Source organism: Centruroides vittatus, unplaced genomic scaffold (genome assembly GCF_030686945.1).
Source record: "Centruroides vittatus isolate TY-2023 unplaced genomic scaffold, ASM3068694v2 scaffold_861, whole genome shotgun sequence".
NCBI lineage: Eukaryota > Metazoa > Arthropoda > Arachnida > Scorpiones > Buthidae > Centruroides > Centruroides vittatus.
The window spans coordinates 9,157,149-9,178,195 of NW_027122718.1; the positions used below are offsets into that span (position 1 = coordinate 9,157,149).

Sequence of the window (21,047 nt, forward strand, 5' to 3'; positions counted from 1 at the left end):
CGTAAAGTGGAGTTTTTTTAGATTAAACTTGTATAATTTTTGATTTAAAATGAATTAAACCAGTGTCACAAATAATAAAAAACATTTAAAATATAATTTAAGTGTATATTTAGAATAAAATTTAAATTTGTCTATTTACTTATTAACGTAAAAATTCATTAAAAATTGACAATAAAATGCCTTTTTTCTATATTTATAAATACAAAAAATGATATATTAATATGCGAGAATTAGAAAAAATATATAAAATTTATTGTCTAGATGAAAATACATATAAAATTCGGCATGTTAATCGAGGTTTATTGTTCGTGAAGTGTAATTATACTTTATCAGTCTCCAATAGAGATTTATGGATTTTTATTATAACGAAAGGGGAAAATTAAAAGGGTGTATCGCCGAGGGAAGCATAAAGGATGATTTGTATAATAACAATTGATGGAGATACTTTTAAAGTTATAAAAGTTGTCAGCTTCTTAGAAGGAATAACAAGAGAAAACGTAGGAAATATTCGAATCGGATAAAAGAGGAAATTTGTTAAGGATTAAATTGAGACGTTGAATATTTCAGCTTGACTTTATTGAGTAAAGTTTTCTAAGTAATCAGACATTAAGTGACATTCAGTTATTCTATTTCGGAACCCACTTTGAATTTCACACAAAGGTGTTGCTGGACAACAAACAAATACCTTTCAGTGATTAACAATTGCAAAAATACAGATACTGTTGTATAAATCTGGTAATATATATTGTTCAAAAGGAGCTGCTATAGATATAAAGTAGTGTTGAGAAGATATTCACAAAGGCCGGATACAATAGCGAGTGTAGCAAACTAGAGTCAGGTGACACGTGCTGTATATTGCTACTCAATCGTCTCCAACATGGCATAGCTTCTAACGTTATTACATTGTCCACTCCTATTCACGCTCCGCTGCTTAACTGATAGCGGGACGAAAACTGTCTTCGGGGATATTAAACTTCATGGGTTACATTGGATGTATAGAGACCACACGACCGACACGAGGATCATCAGCTAGAAACTTGACGGAGAATCGGCCAGGGTCTAATATGCCGCAGCCTTGTACACCAACCAGTATCACTGGAGCTTCCATTGATTCTACCCTGGGGCACAGTCAACCCAATATACGTCCCGAATGGCAGCAAAATCCCAAAATTATGTTTACCCAGCTCCTCGTAATCACAGCAGCTCAGACCAATTTCGCTTCATTGCTTGGTGCCAGAGATTGCAGGGAATTTCCGTTCCACTATTCCTTTATTAAACAGTTGACTAGTTACACAAAGAAGACACCGAGTTGACGGCCGTGGCTCGATTACCTTCCACGAACGCGTGACACGTGACTCGTGACGCGTGTGTCCTCTAGGCAGGACTCCTCGACATCCGCTTCCACCACCAAATAGATCTATCTATATAGTGGACAGTGTACACAAGATCACCGAGACGACTCGTACTCGATTGTCAAACGTTTACAAACGAAATTCGACAAAAGATTTCTCCAGAAATTAAACAGAAACATTAAATGTCAACAGCTCGTTCGGTTCTAACAAATACATTTATATCTACCCTTTTCTATCCTCATTTTAACAATTATTACGCTTCCTATGCCATTACAAATCAATGCATTTCCAGGCTGAACTCTCGCTAACTAATGCATTCGCCGCTCACTTATTTATTCTTTCTTTTTAATCATTTAATAATTCAATTTTTTCTTAATTTTTACATTAAATTCAACGTTATAAGGCGATATTCGATAGGCTGTTTCGTAAGAGATTCATTTTGTTCTCTGAATAGTAATAAATGATATTGATTTTATATAGAAATTGAATAAAGCGATTTTTCTATAAAAATAGAAAATTGCACAGAAAACAATTAATATTTTCTAGAAAACAGCCACTCAATCTCGTTAAGTTTTAATATTTGTTCATTAAATACGATTTTATAACCAAAACAATGGTTTATATTTTTGTTTTAAAATTAATTAAATATTATTTTTATAATTTTTCCATTGTTTTTAATAATTATATTTTTTAAAAAAACGTTATTTAATTTATTTAAATTATTTTTTTAAATTAAAATGTAAAAAAAATTAATAATTTTGTATATTAGACGAATGGACGGATCGATATTTAAAATTGCCATTAATAGTCAAATAGGAGTTTCTACGAGGGGGTGATTATAGATGTTTGACGTGTCTACTAAAGTGCGATTATAATGTTAAGAGAACAAATTCGTTTCCAATAAATTCACATAGAAAGGAAAATAGGGGGAGGGAGAAAACTCGAACAATGTACAAATGTGCCGAGTGCTTGACGCTTGATTAATTATCTCATTGACTAGTTGGACTCGTTCTACGATTATCCTCGTAAGAGGTATTATACTATAACCACTTAGTTATTTGTGTCGAATGCTGTCTAGAAAAGTGATGACTTGTTTAAATCGTTAATCGGACTGCCAAACTAAGAGCCGTACTTGAAGTATCGCCTTGCATACAACCCTCCAGTCCTTCGACATCTGTCCACAACGCATAATGTGCACGCCAGATGTACTCTACTGTACATATCGAGACGTTACATCTACTGATTGAAATTTCTACATATTTTAAAGTGTAATATACAGAGTATAAGCACTAATTTTCAAATATGTCTGTAGAGAATAATAAATTATCAATAGTGTACCCATTTCTTGATCGGTTTTTATCAGTTATGTACCAATACAAATACTGGATTTTAAACTAATACATAGGCTAGTTATATATAAACGTGTATGATGTGTACTGTACGGTACAATACTAGGATAAGAGATATACGAGTACTGTATAATTCGATAGCACTGGAAAAGGAAGTATTGTTAATACGAGTCTATTCTCACGTACTGTACATACAGTATCGATGCTGTTTTCAATGTTGGTATTCGGAGTGGCACTATTTACATAGGCCTATTAGTATTGTTATCAATGTAACTGGTACTGATGAACAGTATCACTATAATACTACTGATTCAACACCAGTTACTATGCTACAAATATATTCATCGCTTATATTTAATAACTTCTAACCATCTGAAAGAGTTAGAGAGGGACCGGATCTTAATTTCTGTAAGTAAATTGTATTATTATTTATATAACCAAGCCGAATTGTATTCAATATTGTCCTTATTTATAACACATTTTGTATATTAAGCAGTTTATGAATAAATAAATAAAAACTAAACATTTATTTTCTTAAAAATATATTTAATTAAAATTGATTTTAATTACTAGACTTAATGAAATTTACTTATTAAGAAAACATCATTAGAATAATTTATAAAGTGTTATTTTATCTTCACACCGGTTATTATTATTAAAAATTCTTAAAATGTAATTACCGTTCTGATGTAAAAATGCAAATATTCCGATGACAGTATCTTAAAGATAAATCAATTGAAGGAAAGATCTAATTATAAAAATATTTGCACACAGAAACTAATGCAAATTTATGCGTATTCTTAAACCCGATCGTTGACAAAAATTAAATATTGATACAAAATTTTAATTAAATCACTTTCGGCCATAAAATTTCATTATTTTTATTTAAATTCGAAATTTCCTTTATAAGGTTCTTTCAATAATTTCACTTATATCCCGAATGCATTGTTCTTATTTGTACTTTGACCTTGCGAAATTGTTCGTATGCAAATTTTGACAGCAAATAATGTCTATGTAAAGATTAAAATAGGAGAAATATGATCAAGCTAAGCTTCCATCCTTATATTATATCCTTAAATTTGCCTTAAATTTGCCTCATCCTTATTTTTACCGTAGAAGCTGTATGTACTGTGCACGATAATAGAAACAATGGCCCGTCTGTTATCATTTTAACTTGCCATTTTTTATACTGTAAAAATACAATAGAACGGTTTTCTATTCACGAATAGAGTTAGTCGAATATTATGGTTTTAGTACAAGTGGCTGGTCTTAAATTATAGGCAAGGCCTAACCCACAATGGGAGTTAGCCAGGTAATCAATAGGGGTAACTAGACAGGGGCCATTCCCCAAAAGGCTAAATGGTCCCAAGAAATTTCCGAAATAATAAAATCAAAGTGAGATTATTAGGGGAGAGTCTAGAGGAACCAGTAACCCTAGGACCATTCGATTACACAATGATGGTAAGAAATAGGGCTCTTATTTTCACTTTTCCGTACTAATCGTGTAATAATGTTCTTGAATTTTTCTATTTTAAACTATTTTAATGAGGTAAGTTTGTTTTGACGTGTTAGTGTTTAATTAATTCGATTATCCTAATTGAGAGGCATGAGATCCATTTCACCCCATAATGATCCACTTCATCCTTACACCGTGTTGAAATGGACCGTTTTGCCAATATATATTTTGAAATTTCAATATCGTCACTCCCGATAAACTTAAGTGTTTACTAAATTATAATGTTTTAATCACTACCTGCGGTACTTTTTAACAGTACAACTAATTTAATTTTCTCTATTTAGTTTCATACAATAAACGATTTTTCTGAAACTGGTCTCTATCATCTCCAACTTATCCTATATTTTCTGTGTTTATTACTCTATAGTAACTGTGTATCTATGTCAATTTTGTATAATCCCCGTGTATTGTCCTCGTATCTGTAGACGTAGACAAGATGTGCCTACCCTTATCTATATATTTAGTAAAATATATCAGATATTATTCAATGTATAGTTCTTATCTGTTTACGTTCTTGTGTACTGTACAGTACAGTCCTTGTGTACGATCTCTCTGTCAACATGTATACAATCCTCAAGTTCAATGTTCGAATGATAATGGAATATAGTAAATAAAAAATGAAATAATAAAATATTAACAATGTTTATAAGCTTATAAATTATATATTTTTTTTAACATAAAACAGCAGTAAATAAGTGCTAAAAGTAGTTTGATGTAGCGGATAAAATGCGAATTTCTATGTTAAAGTAATTTGCATGTATTAGAAAAAATTCTTATAAATTGCAGAAAAGAAAATCTGTTGTCTTCAATAAAGAAGAATCGATAAGGAATAGATAAGAATAATGTATTTTTGATTTATTACTTCCTTTTCTTATTTTCGAATTTGAGTTTTTAGTAGCTTTCGGCATATTGTAAATCATTCGAGTAGAAAAAATCATATTAAGGAAGACGATTAGATATATAAAAATTATATATATATATATGCAGAGAAGGATAAAATCTTTTATTAAATTTTTCATATGGAGCAAAATTCGCAGTTCGCACAAGAATAAAGAAAAGAAGCGGGGCAAGATGACTAACTTCTTGAAGATTCTATAGAGAAACAATGGACGATATTAGCGGAGGGTGGAAGATAAAAGAATATATATAATTTTTTCTTTATTTTTTTAGAAATTTCGAAGAAAAGCGTGTAATTAAAGCATTGCTTAATTGAACATTGAATGATTTTTCGCGTCGTCTGTTTCCGTCATGAGAAAGACGTGAAAGGACACGGATTAAGCAGGTTCTCTATTTAACAACTCCTATTCTTCCATAGGATCAATTGGATATTAATGCTTCCTCACCACAGACGATCCGGCTTGTCTCGTTAACCTTAATTAATCACCGATTCACAGCAATTTGACAATGAGGCAGACATAGGACCGATAATTGTGCAAGTTCCAAATGTACGGTGTCCGGACTGGATGCTGTACAGAATACATCATTAGTCGGTGCTCAATCAAGCCATTTGTGAGTACCTCGTCCAAAGTAATTGAAAAGATTGGACAAAATAATTACCCTGAAAGACTAGAGAGACCACAAGTGAAAGAGCTTGTACGAAGCGGCGCGCGCACCACAGGGGTGTCAGCTGCTTGCTAGCGGGTGGTCACCAGCTCCGAGCAGTGCTCGAGTCTGCACATGTCACCGTGTCATCCTCCGATCCCTGTAGAACGGCCGTTTAGTCTGCCTAATTGCCTGTCCTCCTTTCTTCTCTTCGCTTCACATTGTACGTGTGATATCGACAACCAGTTCTCTACATCCCTTATAAACAACCCCCGAGCTAACTGGCAAGGAAGGTGGTTCCGCTCTCTATACACTCTATATTCTATCAAATTGTTTCAAATGTGAATCACCAACCAAATCTCCTTTCATACGACGAGTCGGTCTTATGAATAAATATCAATAAAATTATTCTTTTTTGATTACCCATCTACAAACCTTCCTTCCTCTCTTTTATCATTCCACTTCTGTTACGTGCTCTACTCCATCTTCTATCACTCCTAATAACTTTAAGGCTAATTAAAAAAATAATATACCGTACCCTGTGCATCCCACTTACCTCAACCGTCTCGGCTCTGTCCTTTATTCACTAATTTCTAATTAATTCTAATAAATTATATTGTTCTACCCCTTTATGACGCGTTAGAAACGTAATTTCTTACATTCGTTTCTCCATTTTCATAGATAAAAATCATAAGATTTAATACCGAAATATATAGAAACACAAAGAAATAGATAAACGTCGCTGATCAGCGGCATGATACTCTATTGACATATCGCTATTGATGCTCGTTTCTCTATTGCCTGTGGATATCCATGACCTATTCTCTGTCGTGATATTTGATAATCTTTATGAAATTTTCAATAGAATGATAAATTAAGTCTGAACTCTACAGAATAGGAAATTACGAGTAATAACAATTTATAACATTTTGTCTACGAGACACAGAAACTTCCTAAAACATCCAATTTTTCATTATAAAGCCCCAATATTATACAAAAATGAATATTTTTCTATATATTGGAACTTTTTTTTTTAAAGTTAAAGAGAATTTCAATGCTTTCTTCAGTTAAAATATCAGTTCAGAAGTACGTTTGCTTGTCTGACCTATCTGGATGCTCTTTATACATCTGGTTATGGTTCGAATTCTTCTTCCTTTACATATATATAAAGCTGAGATAATAACTCAAGAAATGCTTTGAATGATTTATTTTCTGGATAGATTAATAACTTAAGGGTAATAATCAAGTGAGGAAACAAGAAATAATAAAGGACTAAAAGCGTTATAGACGAAAGAAGAAACGTATTATATTAGAAAAATTGAATTAATTTGGATAAAGAAAATGGCCCAAAGGGATATGGAGATAGAAAAGTAGTTATTTGATCTTTTTATTTTAGTATATACATATATAAGTTCCTTACTTTACATTAATAAGGAGACGAGATGGGAAAGGAAATGAAAAGTTAGATTTAGGAGAGTGCATGATTAAAAGATTCACCATTACAAAATATCGTGAGTATAGTCTCATATTAAAGATAAGAAAGCTGATTTTCATAAATTTCTAAATGTATTTCTGAAAAATTCCATAGTGATGCAAGGGATGCGAATGATAAAAAAGTGTTTCAAACGTGGAATTTTTGAATTTCTTTGTTTTTGGATCGTATTTATTTTTATTTAATTTAAAGAATAGAATGTTTTTTTATGCACTTCTTAACAATTTGTATAAATTATTAAAGATTTACAAATAAGAAATGAAGATAAAGATCCTGCATCAGAGAAAATTCAAAGGTTTAAAGATGGAGAGAATGCTTTAAATATAATAAAACTTAACGAAATTCGTATTTATGAGACACTTAAAAGCATAAAATTTCAGTATAATTCATATTAATTTGCATACATATTAACAATGCTACGAAAGAAGAAAATAGTGTTCCTAATATGTTGTTTTTTTTTTAATTTTAAACAGGTGTGTTCTTCTTCTATATATATTTTTGGAATAGTCAAGAGCATCGTGGGACTCAACAGGGGTTCAAACGTAGGCCTTGGTATAGTTGTATCAGTCAATACCAAGTAGGCCATTCTACTAAACGTCGAGAGGTTTGGCTCTTATGACTTATCCTCAAGCTCTTAACGTAGAAAATAATAGACATTAAAGAGAGGAGGTTGGAACTGGTAACGGTCATAACATTTAAGACCAAAATTCCTCTTCAAATGTTATTAAATGCTGACGTTTGTTACATGAACAGATGTTATTGTATATTGTAAAAAAAGTAATTATAATTAAACCTAAAATAAATATTATAATATTTATTTTATTTGAATAAACATTCAGTCAATCAGCTAATATCTCATTTTACCCTCAATTATAATAAGTACTGTAATAATATAACACAACCTGTAGAGACGAAGAGATTGTTTATTGCTATTTATAAAGAATATTATTTATATTTCAAAGTATTACGTTTCAATTATTTACGAGTTAAGTCTAATATTCAAATTCAAATGTATTTTTTACGTAATTAGTGTACCGTTTTACCCCAGTGTGCCATTTTTAGGCCAGTTCTCTGGAGGAAAAAGACCAGAAAGCAGTCCATACAGTAAACGTATACTTGTATAAGGTTCGTTGTATAGTATTTCTATATAAGCTGAAATAAAATATAGTATATGAAGGCTCAACGAGTGTATAAATTATCTTTCTCTTGTATAGTAGATAAACAAAATACAGGGATGAATGATGCTTTAGTTATAGACTTACTTGAATCAATTCAAGTATAATAAGTTAAATATAGTGATATAAACAAATTGATAATGCAGAAAGAGAGATAAATCAAGACGAATCCTTAAAATTAGGCATAAAAATGTCCACAGATTCAAATAATAGGAACAAAACCATAGACAGTATAAATAGAGTAATGCTAAGAAAACAAAATAAACCGAAAGAATAATATCCAGTACATGAAGGAGTAATAACAGATACCTTTATTATTGAGAATGTAATAAAAGATACGTTGTTTATGGTTCCCGTTGTACCGTTTGTAATTAGGGCCACAAACAAGACGATAAAGAAATAGAAATGAAAGGTAGTTCCTTTCACAGACAATCAATAAAATAGGATAGAAGAAAACTTTGTTCACTTATTGATAAATCAGTGTCTTTCAACGAAGGAAACTTGTCACGCGGCTCTTACCATTGAAAGGTATTTGGATCAATCAAAATTTTCTCAAAAAATTGATAGGAATTTCGAAAGGTACAGGTAAAAAAAAACATTTAAAGGGCATTTTTATCACTATAATTTCTCAGCAGGCAAATCGCCAATCTAAACTCTATTCCTACGCAATATCGGGGTTTTTAAATACGTTAAAAACGTTTTAAAATCGTTATTAGGTAAATAATAAAATATTTTAACATTCCCCCTCCCAATGTTACAATGGAGAAGTATATAACAAACACATAGGCCTACGTAGCAAAGTTATATAGACGTTAATTATTAAATTACAATTTTATTTATGGAAAAATCAAATAAAAAATTAATTTTTTTTTCTATTTTAATTGAAATTATATTAAGACATTTTAAATTTTAATTCTTAAATTTGTAACGTTTCAACCGGTAGATCGCGACTCCCAGCAGGAAACATTTTTTTTTCCTCCTCATTTATCTTTAATGTTACATTCTAAAGAAGCGCATTGAGCCTACAGCTTCAATTTAATTTAAAAAAAAAATGTTTAACATAATTCTAAGTACATTTATCTTTCATTAAATCTAATAAATTAAAGATGAATTTGTAGTATAGAAGTGAAAAATTCATTCGAAAATGCTTACAAAACGTTAAGCGAAACGTTTCTGCGTGTTATCGGATCAAATTAAAACTATTAATAAATAATTATCAAACGTAATAAACGTTAACGTTTACAATTTTCCTATCTCTTAATACACTTACGTAGAAAGCAAAAACGTTTCGAGTGCTGCCATCTGGTGTAACTTATCAAAATTGACGACAAACGTTGACATACAACGCTTTCTCATATTTATATTAGAAAGTGTTAAACAATTTGCAATTGTACCGTCAGGCTATAAACTATTCAGAATATATATAAAACTATTAATAGAATGAGAGAACAAAGTATAAAAAGCATAGAAATATGCTGATTCTATTACTTTAAACCGGTGTTTTTCAATCCTTTTTTGATAGTGGCACCCCCGCAACTTGGTAATTTTTTCTTGTGGTACCCTTACTTCTTTATCATCATTAATGAAGGATTCAAAGATTCGGCTGCAAAAAAAGGAAGCGTATGAATAAATTCTGGCAAGTGTCAGCGAAGTGTACAAGTGTACTTCTGGGGATTCGAGCATTGAAAACCCCCGAGAAACTTCTGAAATGGATATTAGAACATATTCTTCAAACCATTGGCTTAAGATTCTATTACTAAAATAGCCTTATTTTAGAATTAAATATTTTTAAAATTTTCATCGATTTTGTTGAAAATTTCACTCGTTAAAAACTAGTTGCTTCAGACCACACTGGGATGATGGATCCTGAAGCTTAAGCTTCATTATTTTCATAGTATTGATAGATCCTTCATTGCTTTTAGTACTTTTAGCAATACACGTAAGAAGTGTTATGGTATCGCTCAGCACTATATTTCGCAGCACCGGGTCCCACGAATGGCCGAGTGGATAAAACCACTGGGCCGACTAAGTGGGGTCTTCATTTGTCTAATACTTAAATAAGGGATCAATTTCCCATAAAAGCCTTTCCGAGAGGCAGATCGCCCAAGCATTATGCTGCCTTCTTCCATCAATCCATTTCGTGGCACCCCTGAAGTCTCTCTCTTAGTAAGCACTTTAGAATGCCGCGGCACCCCGGTTGAATACCAATGCCTTAATCTTTCAATAGGGTAAAAATGATCACTCTTTAAGATTTCGTTCCATTCAAATATCAGTTAATAATGAATTGGAATGGGAATGGAATTTAGTTTGTTAAACAGTATGAATATTTTCCAAGTAGTGTATTTTGAAACACACTGTTTTCTATATTAAATTCGAAATTAAATCACAAGGTACAGTCTAAGGTTATTTTTAAAAATACAGTCGAATGTTGCTAATCCGGCACTATTAAAAACCAGCTAGTGTCGAATTACTGGAACGTAGGGAGTAGGTAGGTAAATAAAACATGCACGTAACACGTGCAAGTTGCTATAACCTGTACTATTAATTGAAAAAAGGTTTTAAAATGACACGTAACAATAGATTTTTTAAAATTTATTAATTTATTTCGTGACAAAATTATGTAAAATTCCACACAAATATTCCATATTGGCAAAATTGTAGCGACGAACAAGGCGGCAAATCCGATTATTGGTTCTTTTTCGTGTTAAACAAACATAATTAAGTGTAATACACGTAGTTTACTCGAGTTTCCAATAAATTCACTTTACACTTCTATTCAAATTTTCTAAAATGTTTTATTTTTACAGGGCCGTATAACTCCAAAAGAATAAGTGAGTACAGGGACAATATTATGTATTAATAATTTTAATAGTATGTTTTGCATTTAGGTGTGTTCTTAGTACTGCATGTAATCTGTTCTGATATTCGAGTGTTAATCTTTGTTTGATCTGTGTATGTTCCATTGGCCTGTTTGAATTCTAAATATTTGTAAAACTCGCCCTCTTCTATGGATTCGATAATATCGCCCCTTCTGAGTACAAAGTCTTCTTTCTTCAGAACTCCTTTTTCAATGGGGAGTATTTTGCATTTGTCTGTACCAAACTCCATTTATATATCATTTGAGTATGAAGTATGTGTGTGTAGTTTGTAAGAGATGAAGTTGAAATTATTATTGTTGTTATTGTTATATCTACCATAATTCCGAAAATTGAGTCGATTATGCTGATTTTTGTAAATGACACATTACTTATGTATATGCTATTAAGTATTAAAAACTATTAAGAATCATATATATATATATATATATGCTATTAAGTAAATAGCATATACATACTGATAATTCATGCAGTGAGCTTTTTTCTGTTTTCCTTCTTTCAACATAGGTTTCTCTTTCACATTCTTCTTCCAATTGGTTCACTTTGAAAGCTAAATCTCTCAATATCCTACTGTTATATTCTCATCCCCTGCAGAGAGTATCAAAAATAAGTCACTACGTAGTCTGTAATGAATTTTAATAAAATGAAAATTACGGGAAAAACTAAATTAAAACGAGCATTTATTTATCGTGACATGGTCACAATGCCGGGCTGCAATTTTTAATCATAATTTTAATTTATTTAATTTAAATTATATGCCTTCCACCTCAATTAATACTGTATTACCTATTTTTACTAAACATAGAACAGCCGGATGGCCAAACGGTTAAGGTGTCAGTCTATCGCTCTTAGGACACAGAAATAAATCTAGTCGGGTTGAAAAACCCTAGGAATTTTTCGGAATATGTAAAGCCCCGGCCCTAGTTCGGTGGCTACATTGTGCACCTGGCCGAACTACTGTTACCAACTTTCTTATATGTTCTTTCACGTACTCATCCACTTGTTTCAATCAAGACACTCTCTGCCTTCCCCTACGGCACTTCCCATGTATACTCTTGCAGTAACAGTAGTGTGTATATTGAGAAGAAACCTTAAATAAAGTCTTTATTGTGTTGACCATAATCGTTTTCTAGAACTGTTTCTAGATTAAACATTCCCAAAAGAAATCTCATTTCAAGTAGTGATCTTGTATGGGGGGCATCTACAATGATGCAAGTGATTACAAAAGCTGGAGTGTTTCTGTTTCTCCACATGTAATCTGTAGTAAGTTATATTCTTATAACTTGAATTGAATCTAAATGTGGTTTTAAACATAAAGAAATGCTGTCTTACTTAAGATTACTTTTCACTAATAAATTTCAAAATAAAATATAATTTATCATTTATTTCTATCAAAACAAACATTGGAAAATTGATTTTATTGAGTAACTCTCTAAATGGAACTACAGTCAAATCTTGATATAATGCCAATGAATACTTGTATATGGATATCCTCTATAAATATAGACTCACGTAAACATTAGAGACTTCTATAAACTTCAATATCTATATTATTAAATGCACGAATTCGCATTGCAAACATCCTTACCACCAAATCACACGACTTTCAAGCTCCCAAACTTAAACATTGTGTGCAGAGCTTGATACTATATATAATTCTGATAGTTTAAGATACTTCCATTTAGCGCCAGTCTCAAAGTGATCAAATCCAAGTTTTCTGGAATAGACCACCGTGTTAAGGTGTGCCGAAAGCTTCAATTCTGCCTTTACTGCCGAGCAGCACATCCCTCCATTGATGGTGTACTGGTCTGGGGAGCCATCTCATTATGACAGTCAGTCACCACTAGTGGTGGTACATTCAAAAAATTCTGTGCCATTATGTGCTAGCTTTTATGGCAGGGCTGCAAACGGTCATTTCCAGTAACACAATGGTCAGCCACACATAGCGAGGAAATCAGGGCACTATGAGATAATATTGAAATTACAACATTCGGATACAATGCATGTGCAAGAAAGTGTAGCAAGCCATTTTATATATAAAGATGTTTTGCTTGATTAGTGTGAGTACAGCACTGAACAAAATTAATTTCCCTGAAATTAAAACGTTTTATCTTATTCAATGTGCGATACACCTTTTTACCTTTAGAAAAATGTTTCGTATAAGAATATTTTTGTTGCATCGACATGCATCCAGCCTTGATTGCTCATCAAGCATTTGTGGGATGGATAACTAAGGCTGGATGAGACAGTAGCTTTACCTTTCTACAAATGTGAAGGATCTGGAGTGGAAGATGCAACATCTGCAGAAAACTATAGTGTATCACAATACTATCACTGAATAGCATATGGTGCCCATGTGCATCCATGTCTGACTGCATCATTGCATGTATCCAGGCAAGAGAAGGTCCTACAAGGTAATAAAGACTCCTTTAAATTGTATTATTGTTCCTTAGAAAATTGTCCCTTTGTCATTATATATATGAGGAGTCTGTTGCTTAGCTGATCTGAGACACTGACAACTTATATGTTTGAAGATTAGTTTTGCATACCAATTCAGAATACTCCAAAACTTATAACTAAAATGGAGATATTTTCCCTAAAATTATAACACATTAAGTTTGTATTTTCATTTAAACATCTGATATTCTTTGAACTGTGAGTACTTTTTCATGTGCAGTCTATGCAATGATATTTATCTTTCAGTGACTTTTCACTCCAAATAATCCATCTATAATCATGATTTTTAGAAATGGAAACAACAAATTTAGTGCATAATTTCTAGACGTTACAGAAAATATTCAAAAATTGATTTTGAACGTCTTTTTTTTTCACATAATCACCTAATAGCATCATTATATGACTTAAAACATCTTGAACCTCATTAAAATTCCAAATACTTAACCAATCTTTAATCTTCATCAATGTTTAAGATGTAACAATCTTAAATACTGATGATACAATGAACATGTTTGATAAAAATGTTAATATATAATGTTTAATATATATTTTGTAAAAATGTTAATTACTTATGTATTATGTGAAATGAAATGGCAAATTTTAATATAAAATAATGAATAATTACTTTATTTTACAATTATTTATTTACAGTTAATAAAACAATAAATGATATTTTTACAGAAAAAATGAGAAAATGTAACAATTAAAACCCATATTACTATTTATTCCAGATGATTCGTATAATAGGAAAACTCTTGTGCAAGGAAAAATCAAATTCAGGTGGATCCTAAGGATAAATGAAACAAAATAACAATAAATATTTATTGATGTTTTTCACACTGAAATATTTACTTCTTTATAACAAACAATTAATTACATGTTAAATTAAATAGTAGGTTGATAAAATAATTCATTTATGAAAAACTAATGTTAAAAGATATATCTTATTTGACATCTTCACTCAACGTTCATAATAAATGTCAAATATATTTCAAATAGGTTTGAAAACTAATTTTAATAAATGAATTATATCTTTCACTTCTCCCAAAACAAAATGGTTATATGTAATGAAATAACCCACAAAAATACTCAAAACCATTAAAATTATTTAATAATAAGAACATTTTCGTCTGTTATCCACAATCATCATCGGGTATAAATGAATACCGAACACAACTTTAATTAATCAAATACTGAATTATATGTTTACATTTTCATAATGACTCGGGATATCTTCTATATCGAAGTTAAGACCATTTACAAAAATATTGTATATTTTTGTAAATGACCATTTACAAAAATATTGTATATTTTTGTAAATGGTCTTAACTTCAATATGAATTATATGTTTTTAAAACTGTGAAAATGAATTATATATTTTTCCACATTAATTAATTACATAACAATCAAATTAATTTTATGATGTTTTGTTTTTGAACCTATTATTATTAATATCATTTTGATAGAGGTAAATTTTATTTACATTAAGATGAATATTGCTATAAGAATAAGTTTTTTTTTTTTTTATTTGTAATGAATGTCTTATTTTTAAGGTTTAAATATCAATTATTAAATGGTAGATGAATGTTTATGTATATAGAGTAGAATCTGCTTATTGTGTAATCACAGCTACTATAATTAGCCATCTAAGGTTATACAATTAGGGATACACTAATACTGATAAGTTAAAATGCATTTATAAAAGTTTTACTTTTGTAATCAAATTTTTCAATTATACTTATCATTATCTTCAGATAAATAGGCATTTTTAAGTTGTTTTTCACACTATCAGCCTCTTAACACATTATTGATAACATACAACAGTTATTGTTTTCATCGTTATTTGCTCAGAGTACAATAGCTAAATTACTGACATTTCTTTCTTCAATTACATGCTAACAATTGTTATTAAAGATGGTACTACAAAAAACAGCAGGCAAACACTGAATGAATTACTATTAATTAATAATAATAATTAACAAATCTTCAAGTTATACATTTTATAATTGTTTTAACATGCCCTGTTAATGTATTGTATTGCCATCAAGGAAAGATTAAGAAACCTAAATCCTTTTTTAAAATCCTCTCTTACTGCAATATGGTTCTACAATACATCTACAATACTAAAATACATCAATAAAGGTCTCTTGGAGTTTAATAAAGCAATTAAAAAGGAGCATAAAGTTTGAAATGCATTTTGCATGTAAATATATATATATATATATAAACTAAAGTTTTTGTAAATAAAAGAGGATTTTTAGTAAATCCTTAATTGTTTAATCTTCAAATTGAAGACAACACAATACAGAATAAAGTGCAACATAATTCTACAATAATTTTTGATTTACAATTAATACAGGGTTTTAATGTCGTTCAATAAAACCAGAATTTCCATTAATCTATCTTACTTGCATTCACTCATTTTTTATCTCTTATAATCATCATGAGTATAAGCAAGTTCCAAATCGATCACAGTAAGTGGATTCTATTGTATATAAACATCAAAATATTTTTATGCATGTGAAATTATTCACATGAATGAACTGAAAAGTAAAAAATAAGTTTTCTTCAGTTTTTACAATATTCTTGATGTTACAACCAAACAATATAAAAAAATATAAGCCCGAGGGTACTCATGTTTAGAAATGTTCTTAGTTATACTTTTTATAAGTTTTTACGGGTTTCCAATGAGTGCCCCCATACTTTTATTTTTGGTCGCATAATATCAAGAATAGCATGAAAGCTGAATAAAGTATTTTTGATATTTTTATTTTTGAAATATATTTTAAATTGTCTTACCTTTGATTGCTTTTTATGTCCACTAAGTAATAATTTCATCACAATGAAATTTGTTTTTGCTACTTTCATTATAGACATAATCTAAAACAATAAACAGAATAGCAATTTTTTAATTCTAAACATTTTCAACAAATTATATATACAGTGATATCTCGGTTTTTGTCGATAATCCATTCAAAAACAATTGGCAAAATCCAAAACCGATAAAAACCGAGGCAATTATTTCCATATGAATCAATGTAAATCCAATTAATTCATTCTAGACACTCCAAAATACATACCAAAACACATTTTATAAAGAATAAATATTGTGTATAATACTAAAAATAATAAGAAATTAATATAAAATGAATATAAAAAACTAATGTAGAGAATAAATAAACATTTAACATGGCATTCAAAGTGCTATGGCTCTGAAAACTTTGTTTGGTCCCATGATGGAGCTAAAAGGAAAGGAAAGCAATGGAATTGTTTGGCTAGAAGTGTGGGGTAATGCTCACATGAGAAACAATGCCACACTGAGCAGAAAAACACGTGGGTCGCTCTATGTTTTTGCAAAATTAGCAGGAGATTGAGTGAACACGCCGACGAAAACAAAGAAATTTTTTGTGAAAAAAATAGAACCAACAATAACCAAGGTATTACATTACATAAGATTTTTCATGTTGAATTAGAATAAATTTGTTAAAAATTTGTGAGTATTTTAACAATTTATTAACTGATAAACTGAATTTATAAATATTCAGCTTCATTTTCATATAATTATTATTATTACAAAAATGTTAACTAACTGTCAGACATTTTTGAAAATTATTTCTATTTTTCTTCTTAACAACATATTGAAAGAAATTCTCAGGATCATCCAAAATAAACATAATTCCAATAGAAAAAATTTGATTATTATGATCTTAAGATCTATTTCTCCTAAAAGTAACTATTAATTTTTATAAATAACAAACAAAGTAGTTATTTAAAAATAATAGTGACACAATTCTCTATCTCGGTAAATGCAGAATTGATAATATACTTATTAGCAGCTACATCTATATGTAAGTAAGAAGCAATTTTAATCTCAATTACTGCTTGGTAATGATTAAAACCACAAAATATGAAGAGAGATTGATAGTAACTGCAATAAAATAAGTGATAATCTCAGATTTTTATACATCTCATAAATGATAAACTAAGTAAAATGACATTAAAAATTCTACTATATTAGTAAGAGGGAAAACATTTGAAATCAATTATTACTGATAGCAATGTTCTATCCATGCATCATAAAAATACTTTTCTAAATGTTTTAATGCTCCTTGCTGTATATTAAATCTCTCAATTTTACTCCTATGATTAATCTTTGTCCTAAATTATTCCAAAAATGTGCATTTTGTTTGAATATCTTTTAATAATTGATCTCAGATTAATATTTAAATGTGGGGTAGAAAAGTCAGTTATACTAGAGTCATTAATTTAAACTGAGCATACAAGATTATAATTTTAAACTATGTAAAAAACATTATAAATAATACAGCTGTTATTGACATTCTGAATCTCTTTAACTAAATAATAATACTATTTTGATATCATAAAATGTCAATTTGTAGTTTAAATTTTAATGTTTAATACAATATTCAAACTGAACATTATGCATTATGTAAAATGAAAAATATAGCAAAAAAAAAAATTATTTTAATGACATTTTACATAAAAATAATTTAGCAAGTTTCATTAAAAATAAACAGTTAATGTATAATATTTATATTTGTAATGAAAAATATCAATAAAGTTTATACACAGTAAAACTAAACTTTCTGTGTAGGTTCAAAAAACAATAGAATAAGGGATCAAAAAATAAATAGATGAAAAATTTTCAACATAATGCAACAGATCTGATGCATAGGATTACAAACAACAACAACAGATTTCAACAAATAAATACAAATAAATTCTGTTCTTAAAATTTGAAATACAGTAGAGCGTCGTTTATCCGAATCAATTGGGAACTGGGGTTGTTCGGATAACCGATTATGTACGAAAAAATATATTAACCTATCCGATGTTGAAATTTTTCTCTGTTGTGTGTTGCTTCGTGTCGAATTTTCATCGATTTTAAGCCTAACGAAAATTTTTATAATAATAATCGAGGCTATTGTATCGTTAAAAATTATTTCTTTATTTTGTACAAAAAATAAATATATTGGAAAATATAAAAACAAAAAAATTATACTTTAGAAGTTAATCTAGTATCAAAAACGTTCGATTCAGCACAACACGGTCCGACTGGAAAGCTTTTGGATAAACAATGCTCTACTGTATATATATGTTTAATGATACTCAGTTGATTTTTTTACATTCTTGATTTCATGTAGGATATTACAAAAAAAAAAATTAATGAATACTTACCTCATCATTTGGTTCAGGAATACTTTCAAACAACATTCGAGAATGTTGGAAACACTTGCATGCGGCAATATACAAATCTTCTGGAGTTGGTGATGGCACATAATGAGTTAAATCTGTCATTTCACAATACTGAGCGTACTGAACTGGCGGTGGTGTTATAACACTGTTGAACGGAGCAAATCGATGTTCATATCTTACTTGCTCATTATCAAATTCAACAGATGGTTGTTTTAACTTTCCTTCTAAACTAAATCCTGCTACAGCCTAAATCAAAAATTTATTTATGAAATATAAAAATTATTATTTGTAAACATATTTAATTATTTACTACAGTCATAAAAATATGCAATATCTTCATCATAATTGAATATATCAAATATAAATAAGAAAATATGGAAAAAAGATTTTAACAATATTTAAATAATTAATAATTAAAGTATTTAAAAAATGCATAAAAATAAAAAGCAAATTCATTGAAAATAAGAACCTTAAAGTATTACTTTAAATATTTTACATCATAAAGATATTTTGAAATGTTATTTGAAATTTGATTATATTATACATATCAATGAATTTTATAAACTTTCAATGTAAAAAAATATTTGATTGTTGTTCAATTTATTGATAATGTTTTTACAGATATTGGAAAAGTTTCACATTTTAAACTAAATCTTATATTTTTAAATTTAATGTGATCAAAACTATCCTATTTCTGATTTTGGAAGATCAAGAAATAAATGAAAAGTAATAGTGAAATCCTATACAAATGGACTATAATGCAAAACAATTTGAAAACAATAGCTGCTGTCTTGTGAATTTAAAAATTTTATACAGTATTATAATAATTGAGTCCATTATTACATTTACACTGATTTATCTTAAGTATTAAATTCTGTTTTCAGCTTTTCATTTTGTATACAGTTAAACTGTATAGGAATGCTTTTACCTCTTGTGGCTATGCAACAATTACACAAGTAGAGTGAAATGTATTTAACAATAAAAAAAAAACAAAGAAAAATTAATTAAAAAATTAAAGCAGATAAGTTTTTCAAATATTTATTTTTGAAAAAACAAAATAATTTTGATTTTTTTAAAATAAATATTTGGAAAAAAAAATCATTTATACTTATATGATGACAATAAAAATGTGATGCATTATGTAATTTCTTATTCACATAATAAATCAAGCATTAATCATTTACAGAGCCAAGTTTTAAAATTAATATTTAGCCTCTTACCAAAGTAATACTTTAATAGGTGATTAATGCTTGGTTTAATATTAAAGTTAGCATTGATATTCTAATAATAACTATAAATAAAATAACTTTAAAATAAACAGCAATAAGAATTTAATCATATCATTAAAAGTTTAATATTTTATGACTATTCAATTAAAACATTAGCAAGTTTTATTTGAAAATCATACCATTAAATATAAATATGATTTAAATATGATGAAAAAAAAAAGACAATAATTTTAATTAAATATAAACTGAAACATTAAATATTTACTTTATAATAACCTCCACATAAATTTTGTAATGCTTGATTAAGAATAATTTCTCTTCCATGAGGTCTTGGTCTTTTCTTCTTTTTATTTTTCTTTGAATTTCTTCCTTTTTGTTGTTGTTGTTCTAATTAGTTAATAAAAAAATTATTATTATGATAAAAATTTTGTTGTTACACATTAAAATTACAGATGTAATATAAGTACTGTGTTTATATTGTGCTGTCAAATGCAATATAAAAATGATACAAATTTTAAATGCATATTAAATATTTTATAACTGTAATTAATTAATTAGTAATAAATAATTTAGAATGTTTAAAGAAAATATTGACTTAGAGCTACATTTTCCACAACTCTTATAATTTTGGCAGGTACATTATTCCATTTAGACTCCAAAACTAACCTAAACTCTAATGTTTGGAAATACGGCTTAATCATTCAAGTTTAACCCTCACTTTTAATTAATTAAATGGTCTTTCTGATATAAAAAAAAATTTAAAAATTTAGCATTGTTTGATGATTAAATGTTTTGCAATTAATGAAATATCATTGACACATATTTTAAAATTAACTCTTATA

General features: G+C 29.0%; 1 protein-coding gene across 1 annotated transcript in view; it reads right to left on the minus strand.

The window, feature by feature from the left end:
- Positions 1-14,368: 14,368 nt before the first annotated feature.
- Positions 14,369-21,047, minus strand: part of Naa35 (N-alpha-acetyltransferase 35) — a 44,426-nt gene continuing 37,747 nt past the window's right edge. Inside the window, exons 17-20 of the mRNA XM_067288265.1 lie at positions 20,471-20,592; positions 18,959-19,222; positions 16,559-16,639; positions 14,369-14,546 (exon numbers count right to left, since the gene is read on the minus strand). Of these exons, the coding sequence (XP_067144366.1) occupies positions 14,478-14,546; positions 16,559-16,639; positions 18,959-19,222; positions 20,471-20,592 (536 nt within the window). The 3' untranslated portion in view covers positions 14,369-14,477. The remainder of the gene's footprint in view (positions 14,547-16,558; positions 16,640-18,958; positions 19,223-20,470; positions 20,593-21,047) is intronic.